This window comes from Geospiza fortis, unplaced genomic scaffold (genome assembly GCF_000277835.1).
Source record: "Geospiza fortis unplaced genomic scaffold, GeoFor_1.0 scaffold54, whole genome shotgun sequence".
NCBI lineage: Eukaryota > Metazoa > Chordata > Aves > Passeriformes > Thraupidae > Geospiza > Geospiza fortis.
Genome location: NW_005054301.1, coordinates 4,381,414 through 4,395,353, shown reverse-complemented (window position 1 = coordinate 4,395,353; position 13,940 = coordinate 4,381,414). Strand labels below are relative to the sequence as shown.

Genomic DNA, 13,940 nt, shown 5'->3' with positions numbered 1-13,940 from the left:
TGTATGTTGTGAGAACACAGATTTTACCATGTAGTTATTCTCCAAGAATGGCTATGACAACGCGTATTTTCCCTTCAGTCTTGTACTAATAAATTCTGGCTAATCCTTATTAGGATTACTAAATGGTACGAAATGAAGCAGGAAAGTACTAATAATGCCAATGAAAATAGCACCAACATTTGCCTTATGCAGTGATTTGTAAGCAATGATAGCTTGACTGCTTGTACTATCTCCTGCTCAGCCTTGCTTTCACAGCTGGGAGTCAGGAAGGTGCTGCAATATGGAGTGGGGGGTGGGATCTATACAGACTCCATTGCAAGTACCATTTCCTTCCAGCTGGCGCTAGCCAGCCCTCCTCCAAGCCTTCCTATCACTCTTCTGTAATTCTTCCACTGGATAAAATCAGGGAATGCAGCTGGCTCAAGTCACATAAGCACAATACTGCAGCAGAACTGGCTTTGAGTGACTGGAATCCCAGGTGCTGGGAAGTAGACCTCTGGCTCACACAAAGGATGTTCCTGGTATTCAAACACTGCCTCCAGTTGCTGAGAAATAAATGCAGTGACTTTCGTTGTACATAAGCTTTTTCTTTTCTTTGCGAGGAAATATTAAATGTCACGTGCTGTGAATAATTCCCCATGTTTATTTTTGCTGTTTGAAAAACATGTACTAATCTAGTACAGATTTCCTGGAAAAGGTGGTAAGACAGGCAAAGTTCTCAGACATGTTTACCAGCAACATTACTTGTATCTGGTAATGACAAAATGTTTTATGTGGACTTCCCTCATGCTCTCAGAGAAGGAATCTGTAGGGACACCTCATGTGGCTCTCTTGTTTGCTTGGTCTTCATTCAGTTGAAAGAAAGGGGCAGCTCTGTTAGGATTACCTTTTGGTGTCTTTCTTAAATTTCCTGTTGGATAGGTTAAGATAAGTTCAGATGGCAGTGGTGCTGAATTTTAATACCAATCTTTATGAAATGTTGGTGTTTTTTTAATTGACACGTATGTAGTGGTTATGTTGTGAATAATAGAATAAAATATAATAGAGTGGTTGTGTTGTGAATAATAGAATAAAATCCTTCTCCTAAAAAGGATGTGAAATGTCTTATAACAGTCCTTAAATGTGCTTTTCCTAGACACCACTGCATACTGTTGAATGGTCCCTATGGAGACAGTGCTGCAGTGAAACTAAAAACACAGCACTGAAATTCATCGCTACCAACAACCCTGCAGTTAATTCTCTTGGTAGCCATATTAAAAAAGGAGCTCCACAATTATTAGCATGCCTTGATATTTAGCTCTACAGCTGACACTGCCATGGGATGCCTAAACTTCGTGACGACCATAAATCTCTTCTTGGCTGACTTCTGAATAGACCTGTTGTTTCCCTTTCTTTGCAGCGCGAGATGAGAACATGGCCACTTTCCGTGGCTCCGAGTACCTTTGCTATGACCTGTCACAAAACCCCATCCAGAGCAGCAGCGATGAGATCACACTCTCCTTCAAGACCTGGCAGCGCAACGGGCTCATCCTGCACACGGGCAAGTCAGCTGACTACGTCAACCTGGCCCTGAAGGACGGTGCAGTGTCCTTGGTCATCAACCTGGGGTCTGGGGCCTTTGAGGCCATTGTGGAGCCGGTCAATGGCAAGTTCAATGACAACGCGTGGCACGACGTTAAGGTGACACGCAACCTGCGGCAGGTAATGGTGAAGGGGAGAAAGCGTTGGGGGAGAGTTTCGTTTTGTTTCGTTTTGTTGGGACAGGCACATGGGAGAGGGTAATGGAGAAATGGGGAAGCTCAGTGCTATTGCTGCAGTTTCTCCACCTGTTCTGGATCTTGGTGCCTAAAGGACAGTGAAAAAAACATTAGTTGATGGGAATTTATCCCTCCTGCAATATCTTCATTTCCACTTTATTAATTTTCTATTTTTTCCCCGGTTTGATTTAATAATAAAAACTTGTGACATAACTTTACTTTCATCTCCCTTTTCCATTTTTCTTTTTTCTGTTCTCCCTTTTAAATTTTATTATTTCCTTAATTATTATTCAATCTTATCAGTAATATTCTTGTTGCATTAAATTACTGTGGGAATAGAGTCTATTGCCAACAGCCAACGCTCTACACCTCTCTCCTTTTTCTCTCAGTTTTGTTAATTGGTTTAACCATTGCCATGATGTCACAGTTCTAATTCTGAAAGTCTTTTGTTTTTCTTTTCCTTTTCTTTTGTGTGTGCATATGAGTGTGCAGGTGTGCAGGCTGGTGGGTATGTGTGTAACTATTTTAACTTTATAGCTTTGGAATTAATTGGCTGGAGTCTCTCTGAGTCTTCTTGATTCTCTGTTCTTCTTTTCTTCTTTTTGATTTTTTCCCCTTCTTTCTATAATGAGATTCTACTTTATTTTTTGTCTCTGCCTTGAGACTCTTCAGTTTGCTGTGAGGACTGGAAAAGTGGAAGGATCAAAAAACCCCATGCAAACTCAGATCAATCCAGCACCCTACAATTCCACTTTGGAAAAGTTTTTCTGATTTTAACACTGTAATTTTGCACATCTACATGCTGCTTTTCCTAGCAGACAACTATATCAGGTGACATATTTGATAGTAGGCTAGTCTTAAAATCCTGAAGCCTTTCTCATGAAATATAAATTCATACATAAATAGATAAGATAAAATTAAATAACTTTGCTCTGAAAGCTGGTAAATATATCAAGTCACTAAGGGCCATCTGCTGCATAATAAATGAGGTTTACATGGTGAATAGGAGCTATTTGATGTCTTGCTGATTGGTAGAGGAGCAGAAGTAGCTTGTAAACTAAGATTTAAAATTAAATTAAAAATCAATTTGTGAATATGATGTTACTTGTTTATTTTCTCATTAATGCCAATATTAGCACAACCTTTAAATAGCTTTATATAAGTTTATACAATGTAATTTGTGGTAGGATTTTACACTAGCTAAGAGGAAAGTCTCTGTGAGTATAGGATAGTCAGAGCTAGGAATCAGAATAAGTCTCTACTAGTAGAGATCAGTGGATAATTTTTCTGTTATCAGAAGTTCGTGTCTTTTCAATATTTAGGCTTGGGGCTGGAGATTTTTATTTGTATTTCCCATGTAAATCCCTGTATTTATACATGCTTAGGATGGCTGGGTCTGAAAAAAAATCTGTCATCAAACTTTAATGAGACTACAGAATTCTTACCTATGAAGAAATCAGTCTGTTTTCAATAGTTTATATACAGATGAAAATTTCATTTCTTATGCAGTGGATGGGTCTTAATGATCCTATTTTGCTTGACCTTTCCCATCAGTACAGTAGAGGGAGATGCACCAACTGGTCTAGGTTTGTCAGTCTCGAATGGTCAGAATATATGGCTTTATTTGATGTGATTTTTTAAAATTTATTTTTAGCTCGTTTCAGAACAGCTGGTCCTTGAATATCTCAGTAGAGCTTATTGGCCGTTTTAGTTAATTGTACTTTTTATTTTTCATCTGAAATAAATTTCAGTGGGCAAATGTGCCAGAAGCAAAATTAATCCTTGCTTCATGCCAGGATTGGTTGGGATCTTGGAGATGCAGAAGGTGAAGGGTCACAAACAAAACTGTGGATGGGAAGCTGTCACATTCTTTTTCTTAATATTTTAGCTAGTGATTTTTTAATTGGTCCACAGAAGTGGCTTTTCATATTGGATGAGTCCAGGGCAGTACTTTGGTGATTATTAGAAAGTAGGTAGTCCCTTGCCAATTAAGCAGTACTGTAAAATTACTGTAAAAACTTAAGCCTTCTGATCTATTCACTGTGAATGTTTCTAAGTGATCTTGAATTCTTAAAGGGTCCAACTTGACTAGGCGCGAGAGAAATGTTTTAATGAGATGGATGGGGTCTTTGCAAAGAAAGGTGTGTCTTCAAATCAAATTACATTTAAGTAGCAGAAGTGATTTGGGGTCCATTTCTATAGTTAAACATGACAGAATACAGTTCAACCAATAAATATCAATAAGGTTGGATTGTTTTTAGTCATCTTTTCCCTGGATACTTGCATTTTAACTTTTGATCTGTCTCAAAATCAAGACATTGACCCAGAACCTAAAGATGCCGAGATATTCGAACTGATGAGGACTTGAGGCAGAGTAGTCATGATAGTTCTAAAAGCTGTCATTCAATATATATTGTATCACTTAAATAATTTTGTATGAAAAAGATTATCGGTTCTATGTCTTTCCTGACATAAATTCACCTGTAATGTTGAAGTACAATATAGTTCACTAGAAAGCCTTGTTTCCAGCTGTGCTCATGTTTCCTTAAAAAAACCCATTCCAAAACCAAACATAAAACCCCAATAAAATATATTGCCTCTGAATGTTGAAGCTTTATAAGAAAATCAGTAGCCTCCTTGTAATTGCTTGAAAATATTGCACTGGAGGTAGATATATTTCTCTTTAAAATGAACTTTAAAAGCAATAATTTAGACATTCCAAGAATATTATCTAAATCTAAGCAATTCCAGCTAAATGGACTATCAGCAGCTTCAGGATGCCATTTAATCTTTTGCTCTGCTTTTTTGGGGGCTAAGAGAAAGGGGAGGAGGATTTGCATAATTTTTTGGCTGTTTCTAGAATTAGAGTAGAACTTTAAATAGTTGGATTTTTGCCTAGTGGTTTTTGGAATTGTTAAATGTTTTGTAGCTAAGCTGGGAGAGTACTAAGGGCTGCTTTTTTTTAGATCAAATAACTATCACAGCAGTTAATCTCCTTAGAGACAAACCAAGTGAATCCACAGATTCCCTTGAGTAGTGATTGTTAATGTCAAAGCAAATCTCCTTGTTTATTTATCTTATTATTTCAGTTAAAACTAAGCCCTCTTTCTGCCTTGTGAGAAACCTTTACTTAGCAATAGGATCACGGCTGAATTTTACCCAGGCTTTCAGAGCATGTTTGGGGCAGTGTGGTCTGGTGGGAGGAGGAGCAGAGGAGACTGAAGGTCATATTTCCTGTGTCTGTCTTCAGGTCTCTTGCTGACACTCCACGTTGTTTCTAGCATGCTCTTCTCCTTGTCCCATACTTCCACTCCCTTGTTTGTAAAAATAAATTTACTAACACAACAATTTGCTGTGAGTAAGACTTTGTTGGTGAAGAATTCAGGAGTTTGTGCTCATTATTTCCAAGAACAGACTATTATTATGATTTCATTCCCATTGGCAAATAACCTTGCGACTTCATGCTCAGTGCCACGAAGTCTTTAAAAACCTATTTCCTTAGTCAGTGCGCAACTCTGAAGCCTGCAAGCAGATGCTTTTTACGTGAGGCAGCGTAGATCTTGCTTGTGTAATTTAGGATAATTCTTGCCAACTTCAATCACACTGGAACAGGGACTTGGAGTCTGCACAGGCTGCCCTTCCCTATAAACACTAAAGCTAGTCACAGTGCAAAATCTATGATGAAGATGAAAATCTTTAGCTCCTTTACTGCTAAAACACAAAGCAAAGTGTAGGTTCTAACAGTTGACATCTGCATGCCTTGGGACAGGTTAAAAAAGTTCTGTTGAACCAAACCAACTGGTAAATTCTCCTAGCTCCTGTGTAATAGAGATGCAGTGAAACAGGAGGGAAGCTAAGTCCTGTCAATCTTCTGTCTTCAACCTGGACACAAGGGACACAATTCTTTCTACACAATTTCTTGACACATTTCTCCCTACAGTAGGAGAGGTTCAATTCCTGTATCTTGGATGACAGAAGTGAGCTACAGGCAAACAGCCAAGCACAGGCACTGTTATGTGCTTCTCCTGAAAGTCACAAACTCAGCTGTAAAGAAACCTGCAGACTCGGAAACTTGGATGGAAGACACACAGTCTTGGACTCATGTTCATCTGTATTCTCCAGCCAAAGGAAATACTGGCCTTGTGATATTCTGCAGCTCTTGAGGGTAGTGAAGCTTGGAAGAGGAGCTGGTGTGGTGGTGGGTGGAAGAGGGAGTCATGGCTGGGTTTGTGCTGAAGGGGCAAATTGTATACTCTGTGTGTATATCTCTGAGCATAAGGTTCTTGTTTGAGAGAAGCACCTTGATGAGCATTTGAAGAGTAAGTATTGCACTGTTTTAACTTTGCTTCAGGTCTGGATAATGTGTATGAGGATTTAAGTTAATGACTGATACCAGGGTGGGAGGAAGAGTAGGCAGCCCCCTGTTTCTTTACAGTCTAAAAGGCATGGTTCCCCATAGAGTCCTGGTCATATTGTCCTCTTCCTCACTTTGTGTGTCTCAGGTGCCCCACGCCTTTTTTTGAAAAACTAACACTAGATCATTCATGCAATGTGTCATTTTTACTAACCAACTAATGTACTAACACCCTAACGACTCATCTTTGCTTTTAGTTATTTTAATTAACAATCGTTCTGTTCACGATTTTTTAATTTCCTTTCTTCCCCCTTTTCCGCAAAGCACTCAGGCATTGGACACGCTATGGTAAACAAACTACATTGTCTGGTAGATATCATTCTTATTGTCTCTTTTTTTGGGTTTGCCGTGTGTTACCTGCCTTTTCCTCCCCCTACCTGCTCTTTTCCCCCCTCCTTTATACTTACTGCTTCCTTTAATTTTATTCTAATTTCATTGAAAACCCGTTATTCCCGCCCCCCCTTTTTTTTTTCTTTCCTTTCTTCTTTTTGAATAGAAAAATGAGCATCAAAAGCAACTAACACAGCTCTTCTGGAAATAGGGTTTGGACATTTCTTTCATTGTTTTCTTCACCTGTGTCTTCAGTTCTTTTTCTTTTTGGTGATAAATTGTTGGGGTTTTTTGTCCCTTGTTTTTTGACTTCAGATTTCTTTCTTTTGCTTTTGTTTTCATTTGGCTTTTTTCTTGGCTTTTAGTTTAGTATGGTTTTTTTACTCTGAAGGTTTCTAGATCAGAACCATTGCAGGGCCTCTAGTCCGTGGTGGTGAAGGCTCTCTTTTTCTCTCACCCTTTTGTTGTGACAATGGCTATTAAGGGCAAACTGGCCAGAGCTGTCCTCTTTCTCATGATTTTCCCCCCACTTCTCTCCCTCTGCTTTTTCTCCTCCTCCTCCCTCTTGCTCTCTCTGTCTCACTTTCTCTCTCTCTCTCTGACCTCTACCCGCGTGGCCAACAGGAGCTCAGCCGGTTGTTTGTTTCAGTACACACTCTGCATGGCATGTCCACGTCTGGTGACTCGCCCGTCTCCTCCTGGCCTCGATCTATTTTCCTCCATCTTCCCTTGCAACCACTAACAACATCAAGCAAAACACATCCAGTTCACTTCCTCCTCTCCCACCCTTTCCTTCTGTCACCCTTCACCCTCCATGTGTTTGTGGTTAGAGATTTTGGGGACATTTCTGTTTCGTTTTGAGTTTTTTTGTTATTATGGAATTCGTTTGGTATTTTTATTTTTGATTGCATGCAAGTGTGAAATGGTCATTTCTCCCTTTTTCTTCTCCTTCTCTCTATTTTGCTTTTTTCCTATCATCTTTCTGGACCTCAGATATATTGGCATGACAGGTCAAAGTGCAGTGTGTGCACGCTTTGTAGCTCTTTCTTGCTTTCTTGCTTTCTGTCTCATATCCACTTCTATTACATTTGTTGGTGTGCGATTGATTTATTTTGATTTATTTTATTTTGATTTATTTTCTGCTTATATTTTGGTTATGGGTTAGTTTGAAAACTTTTTTCTTTGTGGTTTTTTTTTTCTTCTGCTTTTTTTTGTTTGTTTGTGGTGGGTGGTGGGTGTGTGTCTCTCCAGGTACATGGCATGCACATCCATAATGTATTGAAAGTGAGTTCCCTCTCCCCCTATCCCTGAATGCATGATTGTCAGTGTGCCGTGAGCAAAAGAAACTTAAAAAATAAAAAATACCAACCTCGTCTTCATTAGTGTTTTTTTTTTTTTTACTAACAACCATAACTAACTGTAATCATTAAAATAAATTCTAATTAATCATAAAATCAGCTAATATGAGAAATGTCTTTCAAGGACAGTTATATTTTCTGGCCTGAATAGATGGAAAGCATCTGGATGGATAGGCTGCTGGGTAAGCTGATGCAGCAGAAAGGGAAGAAGCAGATGCTGAAGCATTTCTCTGTGGGAAAATCAGACCAGAAAATAGAGCTCGACTTAACTTTAAAAAAAAACATACCAAATCTCAACAAAATACTTAATAAAACTGGCATAAAATTATAGGGGATGTAAGTTGTTCTATTCTGGATTGTAAGGTCATTGCTGGGATTTTCTTTGTCCATTGTGTCCCTCAAACAGGTGACAATCTCTGTGGATGGCATCCTTACCACCACGGGCTACACACAGGAGGACTACACCATGCTGGGCTCAGATGACTTCTTTTACGTGGGAGGGAGCCCCAGTACTGCTGACTTACCTGGGTCTCCAGTAAGCAATAATTTCATGGGCTGCCTCAAAGAGGTAACTATTTGAAATTAATTCTTGTCTCTGTGCTTTTGATTTGCTAAACTCATCACTCTTTTCTGCCTTACACAATTCTTTCGCTGATGCCTAATTTTATACTGATAACTGCAACAGCTCTGTAAAGATAAACTTGTCATTCAGTTGGTCAGAAGGCTGGAAAACTCATGAACTTAAGGGCAAAATCATACTTCTGGTACTTGGATTATAGAAAAAATACTCATGGTAGTAGAAGAAGTTGCTTCTCTAAGCTGTTAGCCCTCAAGAAGAAAGCTCTACTATCTTCAGAAGAAAGCATTACTATCTTCTAGGCACCGCTTATAATGGCAATAGCCATTATAAAAAGACAAATGGCCTTTGATTACTTAGTAGCAATTTGAGATGAAAAATCATAATCAGAAGCTTATTTAGAATACTTTTTAAGGTCCTGGATTTCACCTGGGAGTGTAGTTAGATCTGAATTTTCCAGGAAGATACAGAAATAGAATAAAACAGAAAAATGAAAATAGAAGGTAGCATAAAAAGTGTAAATTTTGCAAGGAGAATGCAGCATGAGGGTGTATCAGGGAGGTGTGCCAATCACATGGCATGTGGACATGAAGTGTACTGTGTGTTGATATCATTATTGAGAGATGCCTCTCCCTGAATTAAAGTGCAAACAAAACCATATGCTGAAGTCAATACTATGGATTTTATTGAACAATGAAATGTGAGGTAGAGAGATAGAAAGAAGTAGAAAAGAGAGAAAAAGAGAGAGACAGATTAAACAGAAGATAGTCACCACCCATGCATTCAGTGGTGTCCTGTTGGTCCTTCTTCACCGTAGGCTTCTCAGTGGTGGAGGGCCTGAGATCACTCAAAACTTTTCACTGTTTATATATCTTTTCAAACAGAGGAATTAATGCTCATTGGTTACACACATCTTTAATTCTATTGCTTAAATAATTCCCTTGCTTCTAATGTTAATTAGTCCCATGCTCAGTCTTTGTTTTTTGCATTTGCTGGATTTCTTGAGTTGGTCGGTTGCGAGTCAGCGGCCACAATCTCCCCCTGATGGAATTACCTTTTACCCAGTCCAAGCTGATCCAGCATAATTGCTTTCCTTGTGGCCCATAATTTCTGCGTTCTTTATGTCCATTATGAGTTATACATTCTGCTCTCACAGCTTTGTTTACCTCCCCCTAGGCTTGAGATAACACTTGGACAGTAGAATGACCTCTATCTTATCTCAAGTTCCTGGTAATGGTGGCTTAATTTACAGTCCAAGTTCCATGGAGGCATATTTGGGGAAGGGAATCTTTGTTTGACCAGTGATACGTGTAGAAGTGGCTTCTTTACAAAATTGGCCACAGTGGGAAGTTTTGTCTGGATGCATTACCCAGGATGTGCTGACCAGATCTCACCTCTGCCTATAAGTTAGCACTATCCTGTCACTCTATTCTGTGCTCATCTCATGGCAAAGTCATTCTATGGCCTTAACAGTATTTGAGACAGACAACTGTGATCTTTAAGTCCCTTAACTGGGTTGCTAAGTTGGTGCAGTGGAGTGGCTGCATTGGTCAGAAAGAGCTAGCTGGTTCTGAAGACTGTTGTTGTACTTTGGCTGGCTGCACTTGCCACATAGCATTGAGAAATTTCACACATGGGTAATAGAGATTGGACTGCCTGGCTAGCAGCAGGAACCAAAAAAGTGATCCTTGAAAAAAAAACCCTAAACAAAACAAAAGATAAGTTCTGTCCTAATCCCAAACTTGGTACACTTTAGTTTTGATGTTGGCTTGCAGTCATCTTTTGTCTTCTTTCTTCTCTCTTCTAAAGCAATTTGTGATTATTACTGTGATTACTGGGGATACAGATATTGATGTCTCCACAAAGTGTTATAAAAAGCTTACATAGGAGTCATGGAAGCAGCAGTTCTGAGCTCTAGATGTTGTTCTGTGGCTGTAATTGCCTTGACAAGTCATTATCCTACTGATGCTCATTTGATGGTGTCAGGGTTTGTGTGTTATGTGGCAGGCCTCTGTTGTGAGGAAGAGGTGTTAGGGTCTGAAGCTGCTCTCCTGCCTGACCTCTGGATGAAAGGGGTATACATATGCTAGAGAAGAGTTTGTGAGCATCGTATATAGGAAATGAAACTTTGCTGATTGAATACAAACTGCCATACACAGATTAAATCCTTCTGGTTACATTTGTAGAGCCTTGGGTCTGATTTTCCTGGGCACTGAGCATCCCAGTTTGACTGAAATCAGGAGGAGATACAGCCTCTTAGTGTCTCTTTAAATCAGGATCTAAATTTTATTTATGGATGCTATGAACATAACACTTAGCAGAGGCCATTTTTATGTGTGCTTTAAGTCAAGCCAATGGAGCAAAAAAGCAGTGACAAGAAAATCTTCAGCAGCTTTATTATTTATATAATCATTTGTATTCTGTTAGTTTGCACAATGTGCTAAGAGCCGCCAACATAGTCATCCCAGGCTCATAATGTTCTGTGAGAAGGAAAACCCTGGCAACTGCTTAAGCATGAGAGGAAGAAAACAGATAATCAAAATGTGCTTTGTAATCTTCACTTGACTAGGCAATGACAGGAGATGCGTATGAACAGATGTCTTGACTTGATGGTTGCTTTAGAGATATGGTCTGCTTAAAAGCAACCCACTTATAGTAGTGGTTCAGTAATGCTTTCAATGAGTTTTGATCCTGGAGGAGGCAGAACTGGGTTAGTGCAGTGCTTGTGTGCTTATGATGTGTCTGGTTCCAGAACTGGCTACAGGGAACTTTATTTGGCTTTCTGTGTAGTTTGTCTGTAGGGGGATAGAATATAAGAAAATAAAGACAGTGTAGAAAGTAATCTTATCCCTAAGGAGTTGCAGCTGGGCCAATTATCAAAGATTAGGAACAGGCCTGGCTTTAACAGGCCACAGCCATAGCCATTGAGAAGAAGAGTGCTATAAAAGAGTGGGGCGGCTGGTTGAGAAGGCAACTGGAGTCAGTTGGTCACTTAGTGAAGGTGAAAGAGTCAGTGCTCAGAGGAGCTGCCTATGAGAAAACACCAAGAAGGTATGAAACTTTTGTGATAGGAGACAATGGTATGGACCCCCTGCAATAGGATGACAACACTTGTCAGCATATTTCATAAATCAGTCCCCATAGCTTGTTTCAAGCTTACGTTTCTTTTCTCCATAGCCAAAAAAGATGCTCAGTCTCTCATTAGCCAGTACTGGAGGAACTTGGATTTTTAACAAAAGTTTTCTAAGCTGAAGGTAGTTGAAGGTAAACTATTACAAAATATTGTTCCTTTCGGTTTATGCTTTCTAGTAGAGCAAAGATCTTCTTTCGTAGTTAAGTCCTAGCTATGTAATTGCTGATACCAGAGACACAGCACACCCCTGAGTGGATTGCTGTTTTTAACGGTGGAGAACATCCTGCCAAGCCCTGTGCTGATCTCTTGAAGGTGTTAAAGCAGAATGGTCTCTCCATTCATTCAAGACTGGCTACTGGCTCTAGGCATGTGTTACTTTCCTAGGAAGGTAAAGGGATTTATGCAAAATTTGAGGTCAAACTTTCAGCCTTTCCTCTGTAAGCTCTTGTATTTCCTCTAGACTGCATCAGTCTCAGAATACACAGAGAAATTTGCTCATGTTAGGGCTAAGAGGGCTCCTTGAGTGGCTCATTGCCTTCTCACTTCCTCTGAGAGGACATACAGGTGCTGAAGTGGCAGGGGGCAGAGTGCCTGGTGACCATCTCTGCCCTTTTGCAGCAGGAAGGGACATTTCCTCTCAGCCTGCGCTGGTGCCAGGAGCAGGGGCAGCTCTGGCAGGGTAGGTACTTCATGTGAGCAGAGTGTAAGCCTTGGCTAGAGGAAATTGGAGTGTCTAAGAATGTGTTCCTGGCAAGGAACTAAGAGTCTCAGGGCTCCTCTACTGTAGTATCTATATTATATTTCCTAAAATTAATCTATGTCAGAGACATCTTTTGTGAAAAATCTTCTTTTAGGATTTTTTCCTTCTGAGAAGCAGTGGCCTCAGAAACAAATGTAAACAATAGGTTATCTGCTGCTGTGGAATGCAACAGGTCCGTCTGGATTGGCCCAGCTTGGATGTTTAAAAATAATGGCCAATCCAGAGCTGAGCTCGTTCAAACACAGTCCGAGAGAGTGGGGTTTGTTATCATTCTTTACTTTTCTATCTTTAGGTAGCTAGCAGGTTCTGGAAACTCTCCTTTTCTTTTTAGTATAGTTATAGTATATGTATATATTATAAAATAATAAATCAAGCCTTCTGATAATGGAGTCAACCTTCTCGTCTCTTCCTTCACCCAGGAACCCTTGTGACCACCGTCACAAATCTAAATATCTAATTATCTAGATAATGTTTTCTTTAGGTCAGACAATTTCTGACCTAATGGTATCTCCTTTTACCATAGAATAGATCTTCATGTCTCTTCTTCCCTTTGGAGCTATAGGTTTTGACTGAACAGATTCCACTAAGTTGGTAGCAGTAATATACCTAAATCATAAATACAAGTATTTAATGTGTAGTTCAGATTGGGATTTTTCCTCTATTTTCATCGGAATGAAAGAGTTCCTGATGTGTGGTGAACCATGTTTGTTTTGCACTTCTCCATAGCCATCCTGGCAGTGTTGCAGTATACCTGGCACTGTAAAGAGGCAATGAGACTAGAAAATAGACATACAGGATATGCAAATAGGGTAGTACACACACATGAAGTATGGACATTGCATGGAATCAAAGTTTTTTTGCATTGAATCTAGTTGCATAGAATCTAAGCTTTTTTGGACCTTCATTCTTAAAATGAATCATTCTAGAGAAAATCTTGGGGGAAGCTGGTTCATCCATTTCCTGACATGGATGAAACAGATATAGAGATGGGATAAGAGAAGATACAGGAACACATCTTGAGACAATTGAGCAGAAATAATTTTAATGGGTGTCAGGAAAGGAAGGTATGACTGTGCTTTCACAGATAGTGATTTTTAAAAAGGGAGAAGCACTGACTAAAGGTGGAAAGGGAAGAGAATCCAATAATGGATTGAATGGAACTTTCATGGCCAGAAAAGGGTTAGGACAAAAAAGGTAACAAGAAACAGCTGTGTTTTATGTGTAATCAAGGGCTTTAGGGAGGACTTTTTAGTAATCAAGGATGGAGATGGAGAGTGGCAGGGTAGGAATTGAGCTCTGTGGGCAAAGAGGGAAAAATGGTATTTCAATATCCAGTTGCTAGGGAAGGGAGAGAATCAGAATATTTCCTGGGGTTAGGGAGCCAGACACTGAGATTTGATTTGGTTGGAGCAGGACTTAAATGGTACAGATGGAGATGCTTTAGAAGAGCCTAAGGTTGTCCCTATAGAATGGATATTCATGAGAGAATTTATGAAATCTTCACATTTTTCTATCAATGCGTTATTAAAATCTCAATTCTGAAAAATGTTGATTGGTACTAACAGCTTGATGGAAGCACTGAGGCTTGCATATGGGTGGAATATGGCAGAA

The 13,940-nt window shown here is 39.5% G+C and overlaps 1 protein-coding gene across 4 annotated transcripts in view; it reads left to right on the top strand.

Moving 5' to 3' along the window:
* The window catches only part of LOC102042939 (neurexin-3), a 394,756-nt gene that overhangs the window by 205,651 nt on the left and 175,165 nt on the right, over positions 1 to 13,940 (top strand). For all 4 annotated transcript variants that reach the window (XM_031064395.1, XM_031064385.1, XM_031064391.1 and 1 more), the window contains 2 exons: positions 1,400 to 1,701; positions 8,266 to 8,427. In XM_031064395.1, coding sequence (XP_030920255.1) covers positions 1,400 to 1,701; positions 8,266 to 8,427 — 464 coding nt within the window. The remainder of the gene's footprint in view (positions 1 to 1,399; positions 1,702 to 8,265; positions 8,428 to 13,940) is intronic.